The sequence below is a fragment of the Pleurodeles waltl genome, chromosome 6 (genome assembly GCF_031143425.1).
Source record: "Pleurodeles waltl isolate 20211129_DDA chromosome 6, aPleWal1.hap1.20221129, whole genome shotgun sequence".
NCBI lineage: Eukaryota > Metazoa > Chordata > Amphibia > Caudata > Salamandridae > Pleurodeles > Pleurodeles waltl.
The window spans coordinates 216,042,680-216,062,114 of record NC_090445.1 but is presented as its reverse complement, the minus strand read 5'-3'; the positions used below and the strand labels follow the sequence as shown (position 1 = coordinate 216,062,114).

Here is a 19,435-nt window from a genome sequence, read left to right as displayed (position 1 = left end):
ATTTTCTATGTGAAGAAGTATGGTTCTCGAGGCTAGGTAGTCAGGTAGATGAAATTGTACAGACATGTCATCTGTGTCAAAGCATTAGGAAGGAACAAAAACTGAAGAATTACATATGTTTGAATTGCCGGAAGTGTTGTGGTCGTTAGCGACAGCCTATATCTATGTGTTGTTAATATTTTTTTGCCATCACTATTGGATATTTTCGATTTCCAATAGAATAGAAGGTATCATTATTGTCAGCACCAGTAGTACTTCGTGTCCTAGATGACAAATGTTCGGCCCTGGGCATACCAGATGTAGTTAAAATGGACAATAGATCACCATTTAATGAAAGGGAGGTTAAGAGTGTTTTTAATTATGAGAGTAATTCTTAAAAAATAACACATATGTGGCCAAAGGCTAACGTTGTGGTGTAGATACTGATGGTTACTACCAAGAAGGCAGCAACGAAGTGCAAAATGAATTCAATAATAGATAAATCAAGGTGTGTCTCAGGTGTTCAGGGATTACATGAACGCTCCCCCGGACTTAATGGACAAGTGTCCTTGAGAGCTTATGATGTGGCAGGCAGGAGTGACTCGCCTACCACCTACCACATCCTCCAGCTGAGTCGCTGAAAGAACATAATGAGGTTACGAGAAAAGATAGAGCACCCAAAGGATTTTTTTTTTTTTTAAACGCAGTCAGCAGAAGGTGTGGATGAGGACATAGATATCAAATTATAGATTTCGTACTGGTTAAGCAACAGCAAGTGAGAAAATCAGAATGTAGGTTTCATCCTTCTCTGTTAAAAGACCAGCACAATTACAGCACAGGGTAACCTGAGCAATAACGAAGATTAATCGTACTTTAGATCTGCGGGTCTAAGAGATGGTCTAAGAGACTATAAAGGTGACAGAATGGATCCGGAGTAAGAAGAACAACAATGTCAGCAAAATGAGACACTCTCTGAACAGAATGAATCAAATAAATGTGACAATTTGGAAGAATTTAATATTCTGCTTAGAAGATCTACAAGGGTTTTTAGGAAAGCACAATGGGTAATTGAACAGTGTTGATTGAATACTTTGTCATATTTTCTTCTTTCTTTTTTCCTATTTTGGTAGTTTTATTGTCTTGTCTTAAGAAAAGAACGAGGGAGGAGATGTGCATTGCGATGCACGGCCGTGGTGGTTTCGGTGACAGATAGTAGGATGTTATGCATAGAATGAGGTCTACTGCTAAGACAGCTCAGTTATGCTGAAAAATGCAGAGCAGCAGCCATGTTCACGATGTGCAGAAACTACTTCCATCATTCCATCCCACTTACTTCCATCCTGACTACGCTTCTACTTCTTCATTAAGTCATAATACTCTCCTAAATCCTATCCAAATATTCTTCATCTCTGCTTCCATCTGTAGCTCTGTAGTCTATGCTTCCTATATTGGTGACACATATCTCCTTCGACAGTGTGTTTGGGTTGTTTTAAGTATCATGAAGAGAAATAACATGTCCCTAACTGAGGGCAGAATCTTGGATAGGGCCAAACCCCAAGCGTGTAGTGCTGAGGTGATACCAGACATTTCTTAACTACATGGGCTGTACCGCTATTAGTGGTGACCCAAAGCATGTCACTCACTTAATTCCTGCAAAGAAGTCATCAGGTACTGGGAGTCTGAATGCTGGTGGCTCGGGCCTGGTCTTTGACCAGTGCATCCAGCCCTTGGGTCTCAGAAGGTCAGGCCCACACCTTCTCCGCAGGAGGGAGTCATTGACATTTAGGAGTCTCTAAACTAAAAATTTGCCCCAAATGCCACCTTGCTTAATCTCAGACAGACCTATGAACTCTTCCAAAGCATCCATGACACACTCTTCAGATGCTTCTCTGCAGGTACACATGCAGTCGGCTCCCTGCAGACATGGTCAATCATTCAGGACTCGGCTCAGACATACTACACCACCACACCCTTCCTCCTCTAATTGGATACATTATTAGGCTTCCTATTGGAGACACTGACTGTAGTTGGCCAGAGGCTTGTAACAGCATGTCAGTTATTGCAAACTCACAGTGCGTGGAAAAGATGACCTCTCCTTCTCTTTCTTGCTCTGCCCCATGACTCTAACCTTGCTCTGTTTCCTGCAGTCCTCTACCTTTTCCATTCAGCTCTACCTCTTATCTTCCTCACATTTCCCTCTGACTCTCCTCCTAGTGTGCTTTGCATCTTAATCTTGGTCTTTTCTGCTTCTTTCTGTCTTGTATTTCTGCTAATTCTTACCATGTGTACATTTTGCCCTGCTCTACCTACTATCTCTATTCTTATTGTACCCCTTGAGATCCTCTCTATACCATTCTCCCACATCACAGCCTCATCTACTTATCCACGTATCTTTCTCACTATTTTCACCATTTTTTCCGTCTTGGTTCTCCTCCAGTTGCCCTCAGTATCCCGCTATCTTCATCCTGCCATACTTTTATTTCATTTTCCTATCTTCTTCCCTCTTCAAGCTCCCATCATCCTTTCCCTCCTCCATTACCCACCATTCCCTTTCTCCTATTCTCCTCTCTCTCACACCACTCTTTCCCCATTTTCCTCTATCTTACCTCTGGATCAAACTCTTCTCTATCTGTAAACCTCCCCTACTTCCCGTCCTTGTCTACCTCTATACCCTTCTCTACCCATAAAGAAATGTATGTGTTGCGTTCTTCTCCTCCGTTCCTTCTTTTATCCCCTTCATGCCCTGCTCCCTACCACCCACCTTCTTCTTTTCCTTCAGGTCCATCCCACCCACTCCACATAATGACTTTGCTATAGTAAAGGCTCATTTTCCCTCCCCAGATATTGCAGTGGGAGCCCCCTTTGGTGGCAGGGATGGCCGTGGCAGAGTATACATCTACAGCGGGAAGAGTGAGGGGATCAACACTCAGCCTTCACAAGTTCTGGAGAGCCCTTTTTCACCTGGCTCTGGCTTTGGCTTCTCAATGAAGGGAGCCTCCGATATAGACAGCAATGGATACCCCGGTAAGGAGTGACAATTTGTAACTTCATAGTTCATTTCTCATCTTCAGCATTCACCTTAAATTTGGGATACTGGCACCAAAAAACTCTTTAGTGCTAGACATGTGGGATATTTGTTATGCAGGTATTGTTGGAATTCTTTGGCCGAGAGACACTTTATTCGCATGTCTTACCTGAACTTCAAAAGTGCTCCTTAATGAAGCCTGCTGAAAGCTTGTTTCTTTCAGAACAGGGCTGCTTTGACATAGAATTCATTATTGGCTTTGTGGGTCTACATGATCTGAGTGCTTTCAGAAGAAAAATTACTGACATGAAACATGAAGGTCACATCAGCATATGTGTGATGAAAAGAGGGTTAGGGCTGATGTTTAGTGGCCCTACCTAGATGCAGGTGTAGAAAAGTTGGTAAGTCTATGTTCTCCTGTGTTTGGAGGGACAAGCAATAGCAAATTGTAACATATGCGTAATTTGAAAGGGAAATGCTGTGTGGTTGTTTGAACCTGAGTGCTGGAGCCACTTATGCTTTAGTCGTAGTTGATTATTTTTCACTTTGGCTTGAAGCTAAATTTGTAACACATGAGGAGACAAAGATCCTCATGTCCAAAGATATCGTCATCATCATAAATTTTATTCGGAAGCAAATAGCAACCATAAAAGTAAACATTTTACAAACAGTCTTTAAAAAAATAAAAACTCATTAAATAATTAAAAATATATATGCATACATATAAAAACATGTTAAAATAATACAAAAAGACCAAATAGCTTTCATCAATTTAACATTGTCCTGCCTAATATTGCCACATCGCTTCTTTAAAAGCAGGATTAAGAACATCCTTGTATATTCGTTTTAAAATTTACAAAAAAGACAAAGTGCAAAGCTGTCTGACATGACGTATCATCACACGGACAGAAAGCATTACCTAAGTGGTGCGAAAACTCTAAAAGGAAACACAAAATAAACTTTACTGTGTCTACCCTAAAACAAAAACAGCAAAGATTGCTCCCAGCGCCCATGTGCGTATTGTAAGTAGTCAAACCTGTCAAAGGAGGGAGCTCATCATAGGTACGTCAACCAGGTACTAGTCTGGTTGGCCTCCCTAGAGGTTCGCTGCTGGCAGGCGTTAAGGAAGAATGCACAACTGACCTCCTTCTTACTAAGGGTAGCGCAATGGCCCTGCTCCAGAAAAGCCTTCAACATACCAATCTTATCAAAAAATACTTCAGCCACAGAATAAGCATACCTTTCTCACAGGTTAAAGAGTCAATAATAATATCAGCTGGTCACACACTGAGATCCTCCAAAAATGTTAAATCTAGCTCTTTGTGGCAAATATAACTACAGGAGGAAATAGGTGCAGCCAGTACCCATCTACAAAACCAATTTTCCTCCCACTGTATGATCTCGCAGTCTGATAGTCCCCATATTTCTGCCCCATACAAGGCGATCCAAGTGCACTGTGATTTACAAATTTGAAGTAGAGGTATCAGCGCACCACCCCCGGTTGAAGTAGGCTGCACAAAGAGCCTATAGCAGGCGAGAGTTTAGCTTTATGATGCACGATGTTGGGGACTGAGGACCCAATAGATGAAAACATAACCGTCAAGTAGGAGAAAGTATTAGTGCTTACTAACTTAGCAGAACCTTTCGAAAGCCCAGTGGACTGAATGCCTCTGGGCCCACACACCATAATAAAAGATTTTGGAAAATTGGTGTGTAAATCCAAAGAGGCCCTAAAATCCACAAACCCATTCACCAGGAGTCGCAATGAATGAGGAGTTTGCGCCATAGGCATGGCATCATCCGCATGTACAAGGGAAGGTAGCAGTGCTCCTGTAATCTTGGGTACATCCTGCGTGATAGCAGTCATATAGTGATGGAGACCAATAATATACAACACAAAGAGTAAGGGCTCTGGTACACATCCTTGCTGGACGCCATGAGCAGCAGACACGTCCCCTGAAACCTCACCTTGGTTACCAAGCCGTATTCTTGCCTTCATATCAATATGTATATAGGTGAGAAAATGCACAAGAGCAGCCATACACCTCAGCTTTGACCTATTAACACAATCAAATGCCAAGGAGAGGTCCAGGAATGCGCAATATAAAGGCATTTTGTTGGTGATGGCATACTTCCCCAGCACAAGGTTCAGGTTTAGTCACTGTTCTGTGGTCCCCAATTTGCTACAGAACCCATGTTGGCACAGGTAAAGTACCACCTCACTTTCGATCCAATCCCTGAGCCTGTTGTAAATTTCCCTCCCCAAGATTTTGAAAGTTGAGTCAATCAGGGAGATCGGTCTATATGACCCAGGAGAGGAGCGGATTCCCTTCTTGAATATCTGCACTATGACTGAAGTAGACCAAGAAAGGGAGAAAGGCGCATGGGCCAAGTTATTAAAAACATTAGTTAACAATGGCACCCAAAAGTCTGTGTTATATCTAAAAAGGTCATTTGGGGACACCATCCAGTCCAGGAGCTTTATCATTAGCACTCTGACATATTGCACTACTCACTTCATCCATGCTAACCCTAAAGTCAACTACTAGCACAAAATCTATGAAAAACTCAACCTCGCTCGCAGGTGCTCTATAAATATCAGAAAAATTGACCTCCCAAATGGCGAGATGGGCAGATAAATCTAGTGCCCTGGCGGTCGCATGACATTATTGGGGTGGCCGTCACTCAACAGAGGCAGCTTAGTATTAAAATCACCTGCCAGACACAAATAAATAAGCCGTCCAGAAAAGACTTCCCTATCAATTAAATTATCAATATAATCAAACATTGTAGCCAATTTAAGATTGGGAACATTTACAAAATCATTGTAATAAAAATGTACAAAGTAATTATAAATATGAGTCTTCACTAAAATAACTTGGAAGTCACTGTTGGGCGAATCAAGGAAACAAACATGGCCACCATGAATTACATTGAGTACTAAACCTCCGGATGCGCGGCCATTCCGAGAGGAAACTGGGGGAGTATGAAAGCACTGGTGGCCGTCTAAAAAAAGAAGGGGCCACATCCCTTAGACTCTTAAAACATAATGATGTCATGATTCCTAATCTGTGACAACCATTCAGGAAAATGTAATTTGGAGTGTAGCCCCGCTATGTTTCAACTTAAAATTTTTAACAGTTGATCCCAAGGTAACTGCATAACGTAAGAAGTAGGAGAAGCACTAGTTAATAAGGGTTGTGCCTGATAGTCATCAGTTAATATGACAGAAACAGTTGGCTCAATGGCTAGTCACTCCACACCCTCCAAACTATTCAAGGCATCAAACCTATTCTCACAGGAAAACAGAGATAAACAAGCAACAGTCATAGGCCTAAGTGGGCGCTAGGGGGCACAGAGAAGATGGCTTATAAAAATACCCAAGTGGGAGAATAGAAAGGTTTAAACCATAAAAACCATGGCCAAATTCCTGCACACCAAGTGAGGGTTTCGGAAATTAACCACAATATAATTTCTCTCACAGAACTTCTCAAAGTGCTCCACCCAGTTAACCTTCTGTGCTATAATAATATCAGTAAGTGTTTTCAAGTTACAATAGTTCCACCTGAACCAGTGCATGATTTTATTGCAAATCTGCTCCCAAGTTTCACTTTGTTAGACCTTTCACTTTCAAGGGTGGGACTCCCATCATAACTACAACATCCTGCTGGAGGTAAGTTCAAAATATCCTTATTGGGAGTGCTATTATGCACTGGAGCCACAGATCACGAATATGTAGCCCTTAATAATGGGACTGCATTCATGGTTCTAGAGTCTGTAGAGCTGTTAGCTTCAGCCTGTCGGGGAATAGCTGAGCCAAGTCTGATGAGAGAATGCTCTGTTTGTTTAATCAGGGCTGTAGTGGTGGTGTTGCTCACCAAATTTACATCAGAGTTAGACCAGTTCTCAATATTTGACTAACAGATTGTAAACCATGCTCATCAGCACTTGATTGAGCTTCAGTAAAAACACTTGTTAGCCTCCTCTCAATACGGTCACGTCTATGTAACAGTGGCTGTTTTTTCATCCAGAACTAGGTGAAGCTGGTTCAAGATATCATCATAAATTACAGAGGCCCTCTGTAAGGAAATGGCTCCCTGTTGCAGTTACCCCCCACTTTTTGCCTGACACTGATGCTGACTTGACTGTGAAGTGTGCTGGGACCCTGCTAACCAGGCCCCAGCATCAGTGTTTTTTCAACTAAAATGTACCATTGTTTCTACAATTGGCACACCCCTGGAACACAGATAAGTCCCTTGTAAAAGGTACCAGTGGTACCAAGGGCCCTGTGACCAGGGAAGGTCCCTAAGGGCTGCGGCATATGTTGTGCCACCCTAAGGGACCCCTCACCTAACACATGCACACTGCCATTGCAGATTTTGTGTGTTGGTGGGGAGAAAAAGGCAAAGTCGACATGGCACCCCCCTCAGGATGCCATGCACACAAAATGCTACATGTGGCATAGGTAAGTCACCCCTCTAGCAGGCCTTACAGCCCTAAGGCAGGGTGCACTATACCACATGTGAGGGCATAGCTGCATGAGCAATATGCCCCTACAGTGTCTAAGTCTATTCTTAGACATTGTAAGTACAGTTGTGGCGTTATTAAGTATATGGTCTGGGAGTTTGTCAAAAACGAACTCCACAGCTCCATAATGGCTACACTGAATACTAGGAAGTTTGGTATCAAACTTCTCAGAATAATAAACCCACACTGATGCCAGTGTTGGATTTATTAAAAAAATGCACACAGAAGGCATCTTAGAGATGTCCCCTGTATTTGACCCAATCCTTCAGTGCAGGACTGACTGGTCTGTGCCAGTCTGCTGCTGAGAGACGAGTTTCTGACCCCCTGGGGTGAGAGCCTTTGTGCTCTCTGAGGACAGAAACAAAAGCCTGCTCTGGGTGAGGTGCTTAACACCTCCCCCCTGCAGGAACTGTAACACCTAGCAGTGAGCCTCAAAGGCTCAGGCTTTGTGTTACAATGCCCCAGGACACTCCAGCTAGTGGAGATGCCCGCCCCCTGGACACAGCCCCCACTTTTGGTGGCACGTCCAGGGGAGATAATGAGAAAAACAAGGAGGAGTCACCCACCAGTCAGGACAGCCCCTAAGGTGCCCTGAGCTGATGAGGTGACCCCTGCCTTTAGAAATCCTCCATCTTGATTTTGGAGGATTCCCCCAATAGGATTAGGGATGTGCCCCCCTCCCCTCAGGGAGGAGGCACAAAGATGGTGTAGCCACCCTCCAGGACAGTAGCCATTGGCTACTGCCCCCCAGACCTAAACACACCCCTAAATTCAGTATTTAGGGGCACCCCAGAACCCAGGAAATCAGATTCCTGCAACCTTAACAAGAAGAAGGACTGCTGACCTGAAGCCCTGCAGAGAAGACGGAGATGACAACTGCTTTGGCCCCAGCCCTCCCGGCCTGTCGCCCAACTTCGAAGAAAACTGCAACAGCGACGCATCCAACAGGGACCAGCGACCTCTGAAGCCTCAGAGGACTGCCCTGCACCCAAGGACCAAGAAACTCCAGTGAACAGCGGCTCTGTTCAAAATCCTGCAACTTCTTTGCAACAAAGAAGCAACTTTAAAGACTTCACTTTTCCCGCCAGAAGCGTGAGACTTTCCACTCTGCACCCAATGCCCCGGCTCGACCTGCAGAAAACAAACACCTCAGGGAGGACTCCCCGGCGACTGCAAGCCCGTGAGTAACCAGAGACGACCCCCCTGACCCCCCACAGCGACGCCTGCAGAGAGAATCCAGAGGCTCCCCCTGACCGTGACTGCCTCTAACAAGGGACCCGACGCCTGGAACCAACACTGCACCTGCAGCCCCCAGGACCTGAAGGAACCGAACTCCAGGGCAGGAGCGACCCCCAGGCGACCCTCTGCCTAGCCCAGGTGGTGGCTACCCCGAGGAGCACCCCCTGTGCCTGCCTGCATCGCAGAACTGACCCCCGGGTCCCTCCATAACTTCCTATCTAAAACCCGATGCCTGTTTGCACACTGCACCCGGCCGCCCCTGTGCCGCTGAGGGTGTACTTTCTGTGCCTGCTTGTGCCCCCCCCGGTGCCCTACAAAACCCCCCTGGTCTGCCCCCCGAGGACGCGGGTACTTACCTGCTGGCAGACTGGAACTGGGTGTTGGGCACCTCTTTGACTTCTGCACCTGACCGGCCCTGAGCTGCTGGTGTGGTAACTTTGGGGTTTCCTTGAACCCCCAACAGTAGGCTACCTTGGCCCCAACTTTGAGACTTGTAAGTGTTTTACTTACCTGTAAAACTAACCTTTATTTACCTCCCCCAGAAACTGCTGATTTGTGTACTGTGTCCACTTTGAAAATACCTTATTGACATTTTTACAAAGACTGTATATGATATTGCTTTTATTCAAAGTTCTTAAAGTATCTAAGTGAAGAACCTTACATTTAAAGTATTACTTGTAAATCTTGAACCTGTGGTTCTTAAAATAAACTAAAAAAACATATTTTTCAATATAAAAACCTATTGGCCTGGAGTAAGTCTTTGAGTGTGTGTTCCTCATTTATTGCCTGTGTATGTACAACAAATGCTTAGCACTACCCTCTGATAAGCCTACTGCTCGACCACACTACCACAAAATAGAGCATTAGAATTATCTACGTTTGCCACTATCTTACCTCTAAGGGGAACCCTTGGACTCTGTGCACACTATTTCTTACTTTGAAATAGTATATACAGAGCCAACTTCCTACACCCTCAAGGGAGCATCCTGGCATAAAGCCGGTTGGAGCTGCAGTGTAGCCATCCCTGCGGGTCATGCCCATGTCCACAGTGACTTAAAATTTGACTGAGGAATAGTCTATTGGCTAATTGCTTTGTTGCTATCACTGGATAGACCGATTTTCTTCACATTTGTCCTTTTTGTGGCTGGGCCAGACTGAGCTTGGGCAGATAACTACAATGAAGAAGTACTAAGTAAATCCAACTCAGATGCAATGTCCACAGTTTTGATTTATACTCCCAGGCACACAGGTTGATACACATGATGATTGCGAAGCACCAGCCCCCTTATTGCAGCCAGAAAAAGTTGGGGGGTCGCAAAGCTAGCTAGGAAATTGGCACACTCCTCTGCTACAGGAACAGGTCTCACATCATTGCCCAATGCAAATCTCCTTTCTGCTAGCACATTCTCTGTTGAGATTATCGCTACTGCTCTCTCGAACATAGTATCTATGGTATTTTTTGGGCATGCCACTGTATCAGCAGCCAGGGGCGCGGTTAAACCTACAGCCTTCCTTTTTCCCATAGTGACAGCAAACACCAATAAAGCCAGGTAACCACTCACCAGCTGAAGCTTCTTCCCCGCACACAGTAAAATACATGTAAAGTGGAAAACCAAGAAAAAGGACCCAGCCCAGCCTTTTCTGACCACGGACATGTGAAGACAGGCCTGCTCTTGGCCTGGTCTTCACCCAGCCACTTGCCTGGGTGCACCTCATGTGCATCCTATGCAGCAGGAGCGCTGCAATCCTTAAATGCCCTCAAGTGCCTCCAGGACGTGATGCAAGGCATGGTGAGTGGGCTGCCCCAGAGCAGACTGGTGCCTTCAGTCCTGACAGATGTAGCGTTCACCATTCTCCCTGCACAGTGGGAGCGCTGTGATCCTTAAATGCCCCCAGGCACTTCCAGGCACCTGATGCAAGGTGAGGTGGGCAGGCTGTCCCGGAGCAGGCTGGTGCCTGCATTCCTGATGGATGTAGCGATCACTGTTCTACCCACACAGAGGGAGTGCCGCAATCATAAATGCCCCCACCCGCCTACAGGCATTTGATGCAAGACAGGGTAGGCAGGCTGCCCCAGAGCAGACTGGTGAGAACAGAGTGGCCAGGGCACACCTGTATCGTAGATCCAGATAATGTTCAGGAATTGAGTAGATGTCCGATCAGGAAAGATGGTGCAGATGAATTTATTATAGATGCAAATGGGTAATCAGAGTCACAATCACAAAGAGAACGTTGTACAGTAAGTCCATGTATCCAGAGCAGCCAGATGATAATGAATGGTCAAGGTTACAATCAGATGACCATAAAAAAGTCCGTACAGCAAAACAGCCAACACGTGTTTTGTCTTCAAGACTTTGTCAAGGCTGTGAAAACATAGATGGACAATATATACAAATCGATCAAGTGGACATCGTACAAGGAATAATCAGATATCTTAATCCTTTGTGAAAAGGTGGTAAAAGAGAACCAGAGAATATGTGCACAAGTGTATAATATATTCACATAAATCATATGGAGGGATGCGTGAATTAGATATAAAGAAAGAACCAAACATTAGAGTGCCCATAAAGGTCCCATAACCAGCTAATCAGATCAGGTTTAGCAAGGAGGACAGCCAAGTCAACCCAAAAGTAGGAACATATGGGGAGGTAAAGGGAAAACGTACAGGTGCATCTTAATCTAGAGAAGAAATAAAAGTGCGAATTGCGCTGAACTATGAGTGAAAGTTACTTAAAACGTGAATATCAAGAAAGTGTAAGGTACCTTTGGATTTGTGTAATGTATACCAAGATATGGTTGAACCATAAAACGGACTGGTGGTAGTATTGGATCTCTAGGTGCAGTCAATGAACGTTACAAAGATCAATGGTGGCCATGATAAGCCTAAGGTAAATGGAGCAAACAACAATTAATGTCTAATAAGTAATAAACAACAAAAAATATATAATGTTGACTAGAGTAAGAATGTCTCCATGTGATAGGCATCCGGGGAAAGCCCAATGAGATGCCATTGAAAATGTCAAAGCGAAAAAAGGAAGAATAAAAAGTAATGCTATACATCCAAGCTCGGCAAAAATGTGTATCTGAGCCAGAGTCTGCCCAACTATAGCCCCTTGAAAGCAGCGGAGTCTGTAGAGGTCCCATATTGGCCTCGGCGGTAATGTTACCATGTGTGAGGCATACGGGCAGCCGATTGAAATGCCATAAACCACGTATAGGCGAAATAAGTAAAATTAAACGCGTATTGCTACAAATCAAGGCTCGGCATGGAAATGTTACTGAGCCAGAGCCTGCCCGACTTGAGCCACTTGTAAGAAGCGGCGTCCGTATATATCTTAGTGTCGATAAAACAAACTAATGGTGTACAAGCAAGTACAAGTAAGTACCAGTGATGAGATTTCTATTGTCAACTTAACAAACATTGAATTGAACGTGCAACAAATAAATATCTTGAGCAAAGGTTTGGGTTTCGTGCCATCATCTTTACCTAACTTCACCGAACTTCACGTAAACTCTTCAAATTCATTCGCAAATGCAAACTTTGCAAATTTTTTGAAAACAGACCTGCACAAACTAACTCATCTACATCTGTTGCTTGCCCCAACAGTAACATCACTATTAAAGACGTGAAAGACATTCAGACCCTTCTCTCCCTAGAGTCTCTCTCTGATTTATCTCCATCTGTCTCAGAAATTCTGTCTGACTTAAACATTGATCCCAACGCATACTTAGACAGTGGTCTCAATACCTCCTCTAAATTCACTCCCAATCTAGGAAGCGACAATGTCATTGACATCTTTTATAAGCAGGTTACTGCTGACTTTTATCAACTTGAAGATTCATACTGCTCAGGACATAAAAACATCACACATAACATCACCATCCCTGAGAGAGAAGCCCTACACTCCCTTGCTAGGAATAAGGATATAATCATTAAGGAAGCAGACAAAGGGGGGAATATTGTCATCATGAACAGATCTGATTACATCAAGGAGATTGACCGGCAATTGAACGATGCCACCGCATACTCTACCTTGTCATACAACCCACTGACCAAAGCCAATGAACACATAATCCATAAACTATCTATATGGAGAGATAAATGTCCCATAACTGATTTGGAACTTAAATACATGTACAACCCCACCCGTACCTCCCCATGCATATACTTTTACCCAAAGTACACAAACCAGGTCACTTCCCGCCTGGGAGACCCATCATCTCAGGAATTGGCTCACCGACAAAGAGAATCTCTGAATACATTGACCTGTTTTTACAACCTCTGGTCAGAAACCTTCCCTCGTATATCAGAGATACGAAGGATCTGCTCAGCAAACTTAATGATTTTGAATGGACTGATGGACATATCCTAGCGACTTTAGACGTAACCTCACTTTACACATGTATACCAAAAGATAACGGCCTTCTTGCTATTCAGCATTTTTTAGACACACGTGATGTTTCATTCCTGGAACACTCTAACATGCTCCTAGAATTGATAGAATTGGTTTTGGACAACAATTTTCTTGTCCATGAAGGTACATGGTTTAAACAGATCCAGGGTGTGGCAATGGGGGCCAAATTTTCTCCCTCTTTTGCAAATCTGTACATGTTTTTTTTTTAATGGTTACATGTATGGAGAGAGTGCCCACCGGACTTATCCCAACACATACTGTACTGGGGCAGATACATTGATGACGTCCTCCTTTTTTGGTCTGGGAGTTTGGATACATTCGAACTCTTTTTACATCATCTGAATACCAACTCATTCAACATCACTTTTACTGGGGAACACAGTACGTCACATGTCAATTTCTTAGACCTTACACTTTATACTAAAGGCGACAAAATCTGCTCTAAACTATACAGAAAACCCACAGCATGTAATGCCATCCTACATGCAAGCAGCTTACACCTGGCCTCTCAAATCAAGGCCATACCATATGGAGAGCTCACCAGAATCAGGAGAAACTGCAGTGAAGATACTGTCTTCCATGAGGAATCAAAAGGAATGAACACACGATTCCTACGGAGGGGCTATTCACCTAACACTCTAGCACGAGCTAGTAATAGAATCAATCATGTTAAAAGGTCAGATCTTCTGGTGACATCTACTAAAAAGAGTGACTCACCCAGACCTCCATCTTTCATTACCCCCTTTAATGCACTCAGTTCCAACATATACAAGATTTTTCACAAACACTGGCCCTTTCTCTTAGCAGATGGTTTTCCCAAAACCAGTCTCCCACTTAAACCTAACATCACTTACAGCAGGGGACCTGCCCTACGAAATCACTTGTGCCACAGTTTTCTTCCATCTAAGCAAATAGAGACTTGGATACCGACAGCACCACATGGATCCTACAAATGTGGTCACTGCAATATGTGCTGTTTCATCAAAGATAAGTTTACTGAATTTCAATACAGTACACCAGTTACGTACAAGATTAACAAATTCATCAATTGTAATACCAAATTTGTTGTTTACTGTATAATCTGTACTTGTAATCTCATCTATGTGGGTAGTACCATCCGACCACTTAAGGAGAGATTATAAAAACACATCAGGGCCATCCGCAATAATAATGTCAACTATCCCTTTGCGGTCCACTACAATGCCAAACATGGGCGACGAGAAATACTGGGCATTAGCATACATGGTATTGATTCAGTTAACACACCACCCAGAGGTGGTAACAAAACGTTACTGCTCAGACAATTAGAAAGCAGCTGGATCATTAGACTCAGAGCAGTGGAGGAAGGCATTAATGTGGACAAAGATCTATATACCTTTCTTTAATACCCCTTTTTTACAATACTCATCCCATTACACTCTTGACACTAAGGTATCTGTCTGGATGAGTTTCTGACTGGTTACAACTGTTTTATTCTACTTCAAGAAAACGAATTGACATACTATGTGTTTCGTTGCACACTTCCATTTTTGCCAGGAGACTGTGCCTTGTTGGAAATGTGTTTACTCTTGTTTTACCTTTTGATTTCCACTGTTACTTTTGCATTTTTGTTAACAATTCATTGTTGGATCTCCAATAGTACATCTGTGATGCTCTGTATTTATTCTCATTACTTTTACATTTGACTTTTACACCTCTCTTGGGCCACCATACGATTTGCTTGTATCATTACTCTCTATGTAAGCATACTCTGTTTTAAAATGGCCGCCACTTTCGGGCTTTCCAATCTCCTGACCTTACACATGGAGTCCCTTCTCCATTTCCACCTAGCCTGTCTAACCAAGCACAGCCTTTAAATAGATCCGGACACACTCGCGGACATACACACTGCTTTAGCCCGACGCGACCAGCACGGGTGTATTTCAACAACACTTGAGGTAAGAAACGACAATGTATGCTGGTTTCTGCGACTACCGGCTCACCCATACGGGGAACTGGGACGTCTTTCTACGTCTAAGGACTTAGGCGGTCATTCTGACCGCGGCGGGCGGAAGTCGCCGCCCGCCATGCGGTTACCGCCGAATGACCGCCCCGCGGTCAAAAGACCGCGGCGGCCATTCCAACTTACCCGCTGGGCCGGCGGGCGACTGACAAAAGGCCGCCCGCCGGCCCAGCGGGAAAGCCCCTGCAACGAGGAAGCCGGCTCCGAATGGAGCCGGCGGAGTTGCAGGGGTGCGACGGGTGCAGTGGCACCCATCGCGATTTTCACTGTCTGCTAAGCAGACAGTGAAAATCTGTATGGGGCCCTGTGAGGGGGCCCCTGCACTGCCCATGCCAGTGGCATGGGCAGTGCAGGGGCCCCCAGGGGCCCCACGACACCCGTTCCCGCCATCCTGGTTCTGGCGGTGAAGACCGCCAGAAACAGGCTGGCGGGAAGGGGGTTGGAATCCCCGTGGCGGCGCTGCAAGCAGCGCCGCCATGGAGGATTCCCTGGGCCAGGGGAAAACCGGCGGGAAACCGCCGGTTCCCCTTTTCTGACCGCGGCTTTACCGCCGCGGTCAGAATAGCCCAGGAAGCACCGCCAGCCTGTTGGCGGTGCTTCCGCTGCCCTCCGCCCTGGCGGTCATGGACCGCCAGGGTCGGAATGACCCCCTTAGTGGTTTGGGCGCCTTTACTCGTTTCCTAAGCCGATCTTCTAATATTACAGAATGCCGTTTTTTTACAATTAATTGCTGTTACCCGCTGTATTTATATATTGTTTACTTGACTTCTCTTCCTCTATTTTTTACTTGACTTCTCTTCCACTGCTGGTTAATGCTTGTACACCATTAGGTTGTTTTACCGACACTAAGATATATACGGACGCCGCTTCTTGCAAGTGGCTCAAGTCGGGCAGGCTCTGGCTCAGTAACATTTCCATGCCGAGCCTTGATTTGTAGCAATACGCGTTTAATTTTACTTATTTCGCCTATACGTGGTTTATGGCATTTCAATCGGCTTCCCGTATGCCTCACACATGGTAACATTACCACTGAGGCCAATACGGGACCTCTACAGACTCCGCTGCTTTCAAGGGGCTATAGTTGGGCAGGCTCTGGCTCAGATACACATTTTTGCCGAGCTTGGATGTATAGCATTACTTTTTATTCTTCCTTTTTTCGCTTTGGCATTTTCAATGGCATCTCATTGGGCTTTCCCCGGATGCCTATCACATGGAGACATTCTTACTCCAGTCAACATTATATATTTTTTGTAGTTTATTACTTATTAGACATTAATTGTTGTTTGCTCCATTTACCTTAGGCTTATCATGGCCACCATTGATCTTTGCAACGTTCATTGACTGCACCTAGAGATCCAATACTACCACCAGTCCGTTTTATGGTTCAACCATATCTTGGTATACATTACGCAAATCCAAAGGTACCTTACACTTTCTTGACATGGCGTGGTGGACGGGCTGCCCCAGAGCAGGCTGGTGCCTGCAGTCCTGATGGATGTAGCGTTCACCATTCTCCCCCAAAGAGGTATCCTTTGGAAGAACTATTTATTAGTGAAAGAGTTCCAGCAGAGATAGTCACCAACAATGTTGTGCAACTAGAATCTGTGGAAAGGAAGACGTTGTACAAAGTAGGAGTGCTCTATTTGAAAATTCCTCTCTATTACCCTCAAAGCAATAGATCAGTTGAGTGTTGGAACATGGTGTTGAAAGAAAGCCTACAATTAGCATTGTGTTAAGGTGAGTACTGAAGGTATACAGCTAGGGTTTTGGTGTGGTTTGTATTGTACAATGCCCAGTGTGGCGACCAGGACCATATAAATTAATTCAGAGAAGAAACTTTTGTTCTAATTTGAAGCAATGTTGGATGCTTGCAAAGCAAATGTGGATCATACTTTAGAGGCAAGAGATCATTTATACAGAAATCCTTTAAAGGTTTCTGACTGGGTCAGAGTAAAGTTGGGGCAGACAGCCAAAAACAGTTCGTTTAGATTCTTTTGTCTATTGCGTTTGATGAGAATTGGAAGGTGTTTAGTAGAGATGTCTGATTTGAAATTGTGGATGTTATAAAAGTAGTGTACGTTCCTGTACACGTAATGGACAAAACAACCTGTAAATATGTGGAGTGAGGATGGTGGATTTATAGTTGGTGTAAAAATAATTAAGAAGCTACATAGCATGTATACTGATAATGCACTACATGACCATTGTAATTATTATTGTAAATGCTTTCTTTAACCCTTTGGCTGCAAAGGATGTGACGGTTACGTCCTCGGCTTCACCGCTCGGGTGCCGAGGACGTAACCGTTACATCCTGGTATGGGCCCTCGGGAGAAGCGCTAGCGCTCCCCCTCCGAGGGCCTGGAACCCCCCTCCCATGGGCAGGGATGGAAGCGGAATCACTTCCCTTTTCACACCTGCCCCCTTGACCTCCCCCCCAGTGACGTCTGAAGACATCAGCACACGATCGCGCGCTGACTTTGGCAAGGGTCGCTCCCTTAGGGGACTTTTTTTTAAGGCATTTTCTGCTCCCCCGGGGGCAGATCGGTTTATTGTTATTAGGCCAATCTGCCCCAAGAAACCACTAGACACCAGGGATTTTTATTTTAGGTCAATTTCATGCAAGGTGATGCCCCCCCAACTGAAGGAGGTAACAGTCTTTCAGCACTCCCCCGCACACTAAAACATCTTATCCCATGGCAAGCAAGACATTTGATTCTTCCGGGTTTTGTTTTTACATTTGTGCCATGAGAGCTTGTCTAACGCTCAAAACCATCCCACTTGGAATGGTGAGAGCTGCACTTTTTGGACTTTCAGACGCTGCCATCTAGAAAAATCTACGAGACCTAGACACATCTGAAAACTAAACATCTGGGTGAGTCCAGGGTGATGTGCTCCACATGCACCCTGCACTATTTTCTTACCCACAATGTCCTGTAAACCTCTAACTTTGATTGAAATCACAATTTTCCCCACATTATTGTCATGGAACCTTCCGGAACCTGTAGGAATCCACAAAATTCCTACCACCCAGCATTGTCACATCTATACCGATAAGAATTCTGCCTCACTTGTAGGCCGAAAAATGTTTTTTTTTCAAACTGCCCTTTTGGATCTACTTTGGTTCCCCCTCATTTTTAACATGTATTTGGCTCTTACGAGTCACAGGCACTTGGCCCACCTACACAAGTGAGGTATCATTTTTACCGGGAGACTGAGGGGAATGTTGGGTGGTAGGAAATTTGTGCCGGTGTGGTGCTCCCACACAGAAATGTAGGGAAAATTAGATTTTTTAGCTAAATTTGAGGTTTTCTGAGGATTCTGGGTAAGAAAACACTGGGGGATCCACGCAAGTCACATCTCCCTGAACTCCCTCAGGTGTCTAGTTTTCAGAAATGTTTGGGTTTGGTAGGTTTCCCTAGATGGCTGTTCAGCCCTGGAACAAAAACGCAGGTGCGCCCCCTCAAAAACAGGCAGTTTAGTATTTGATAATTTTGATGTGTCCACATAATGTTTTGGGGCATTTCGTGTCGCAGGCACTAGGCCTACCCACACAAGTGAGGTGCCATTTTTATCAGGAGACTGGGGGAGAACCTGGGTAGACAGAAGTTTGTGCCTCCCCTCAGATTCCAGAACTTTGCAGCACTGAAATGTGAGGAAAAAGTGTTTTTTTAACACATTTTGAGGTTTGCTAAGGATTCTGGGTAACAGAACCTAGTGAGAGCACCACAAGTTACCCCATCCTGGGTTCCCCTATTTGTCTAGTTTTCAGAAATGTCCAGGTTTGCTAGGTTTTCCTAGGTGCCAGCTGAGCTAGAGGCCAAAATCCACAGCTAGGCATTTTCCAAAAAACATGTCAGATTTCAATGTAAAAATGTGATGTGTCCATGTTGCGTTTCCTGTCGCGGGCATTAGGCCTTCCCACAAAAGTGCAGTATAATTTTTATCGGGAGAACTTGGGGGAAAGCAGAACAAGTGTTATTGCCCCTTGTCTTTCTCTACATTTTTTCCTTCCAAATGTAAGACAGTGTGTAAAAAAGACGTCTATTTGAGAAATACCCTTTATTCACATGCTAGTATGGGGACCCCAGAATTCAGAGGTGTGCAAATAACCACTGCTTCTCAACACCTTATTTTGTGCCCATTTTGGAAATACAAAGGTTTCCTTGATACCTATTTTTCACTCTTTATATTTCACCAAATGAATACCCGGTATACAATGAAAATCCATTGCAAGGTGCAGCTCCTTTA

General features: G+C 44.5%; 1 protein-coding gene across 2 annotated transcripts in view; it reads left to right on the top strand.

The window, feature by feature from the left end:
• ITGA2B (integrin subunit alpha 2b) overlaps window positions 1–19,435 on the top strand; it is a 327,605-nt gene that overhangs the window by 192,949 nt on the left and 115,221 nt on the right. For both annotated transcript variants that reach the window (XM_069237913.1, XM_069237914.1), the window contains exon 13: window positions 2,821–3,003. In XM_069237913.1, coding sequence (XP_069094014.1) covers window positions 2,821–3,003 — 183 coding nt within the window. The remainder of the gene's footprint in view (window positions 1–2,820; window positions 3,004–19,435) is intronic.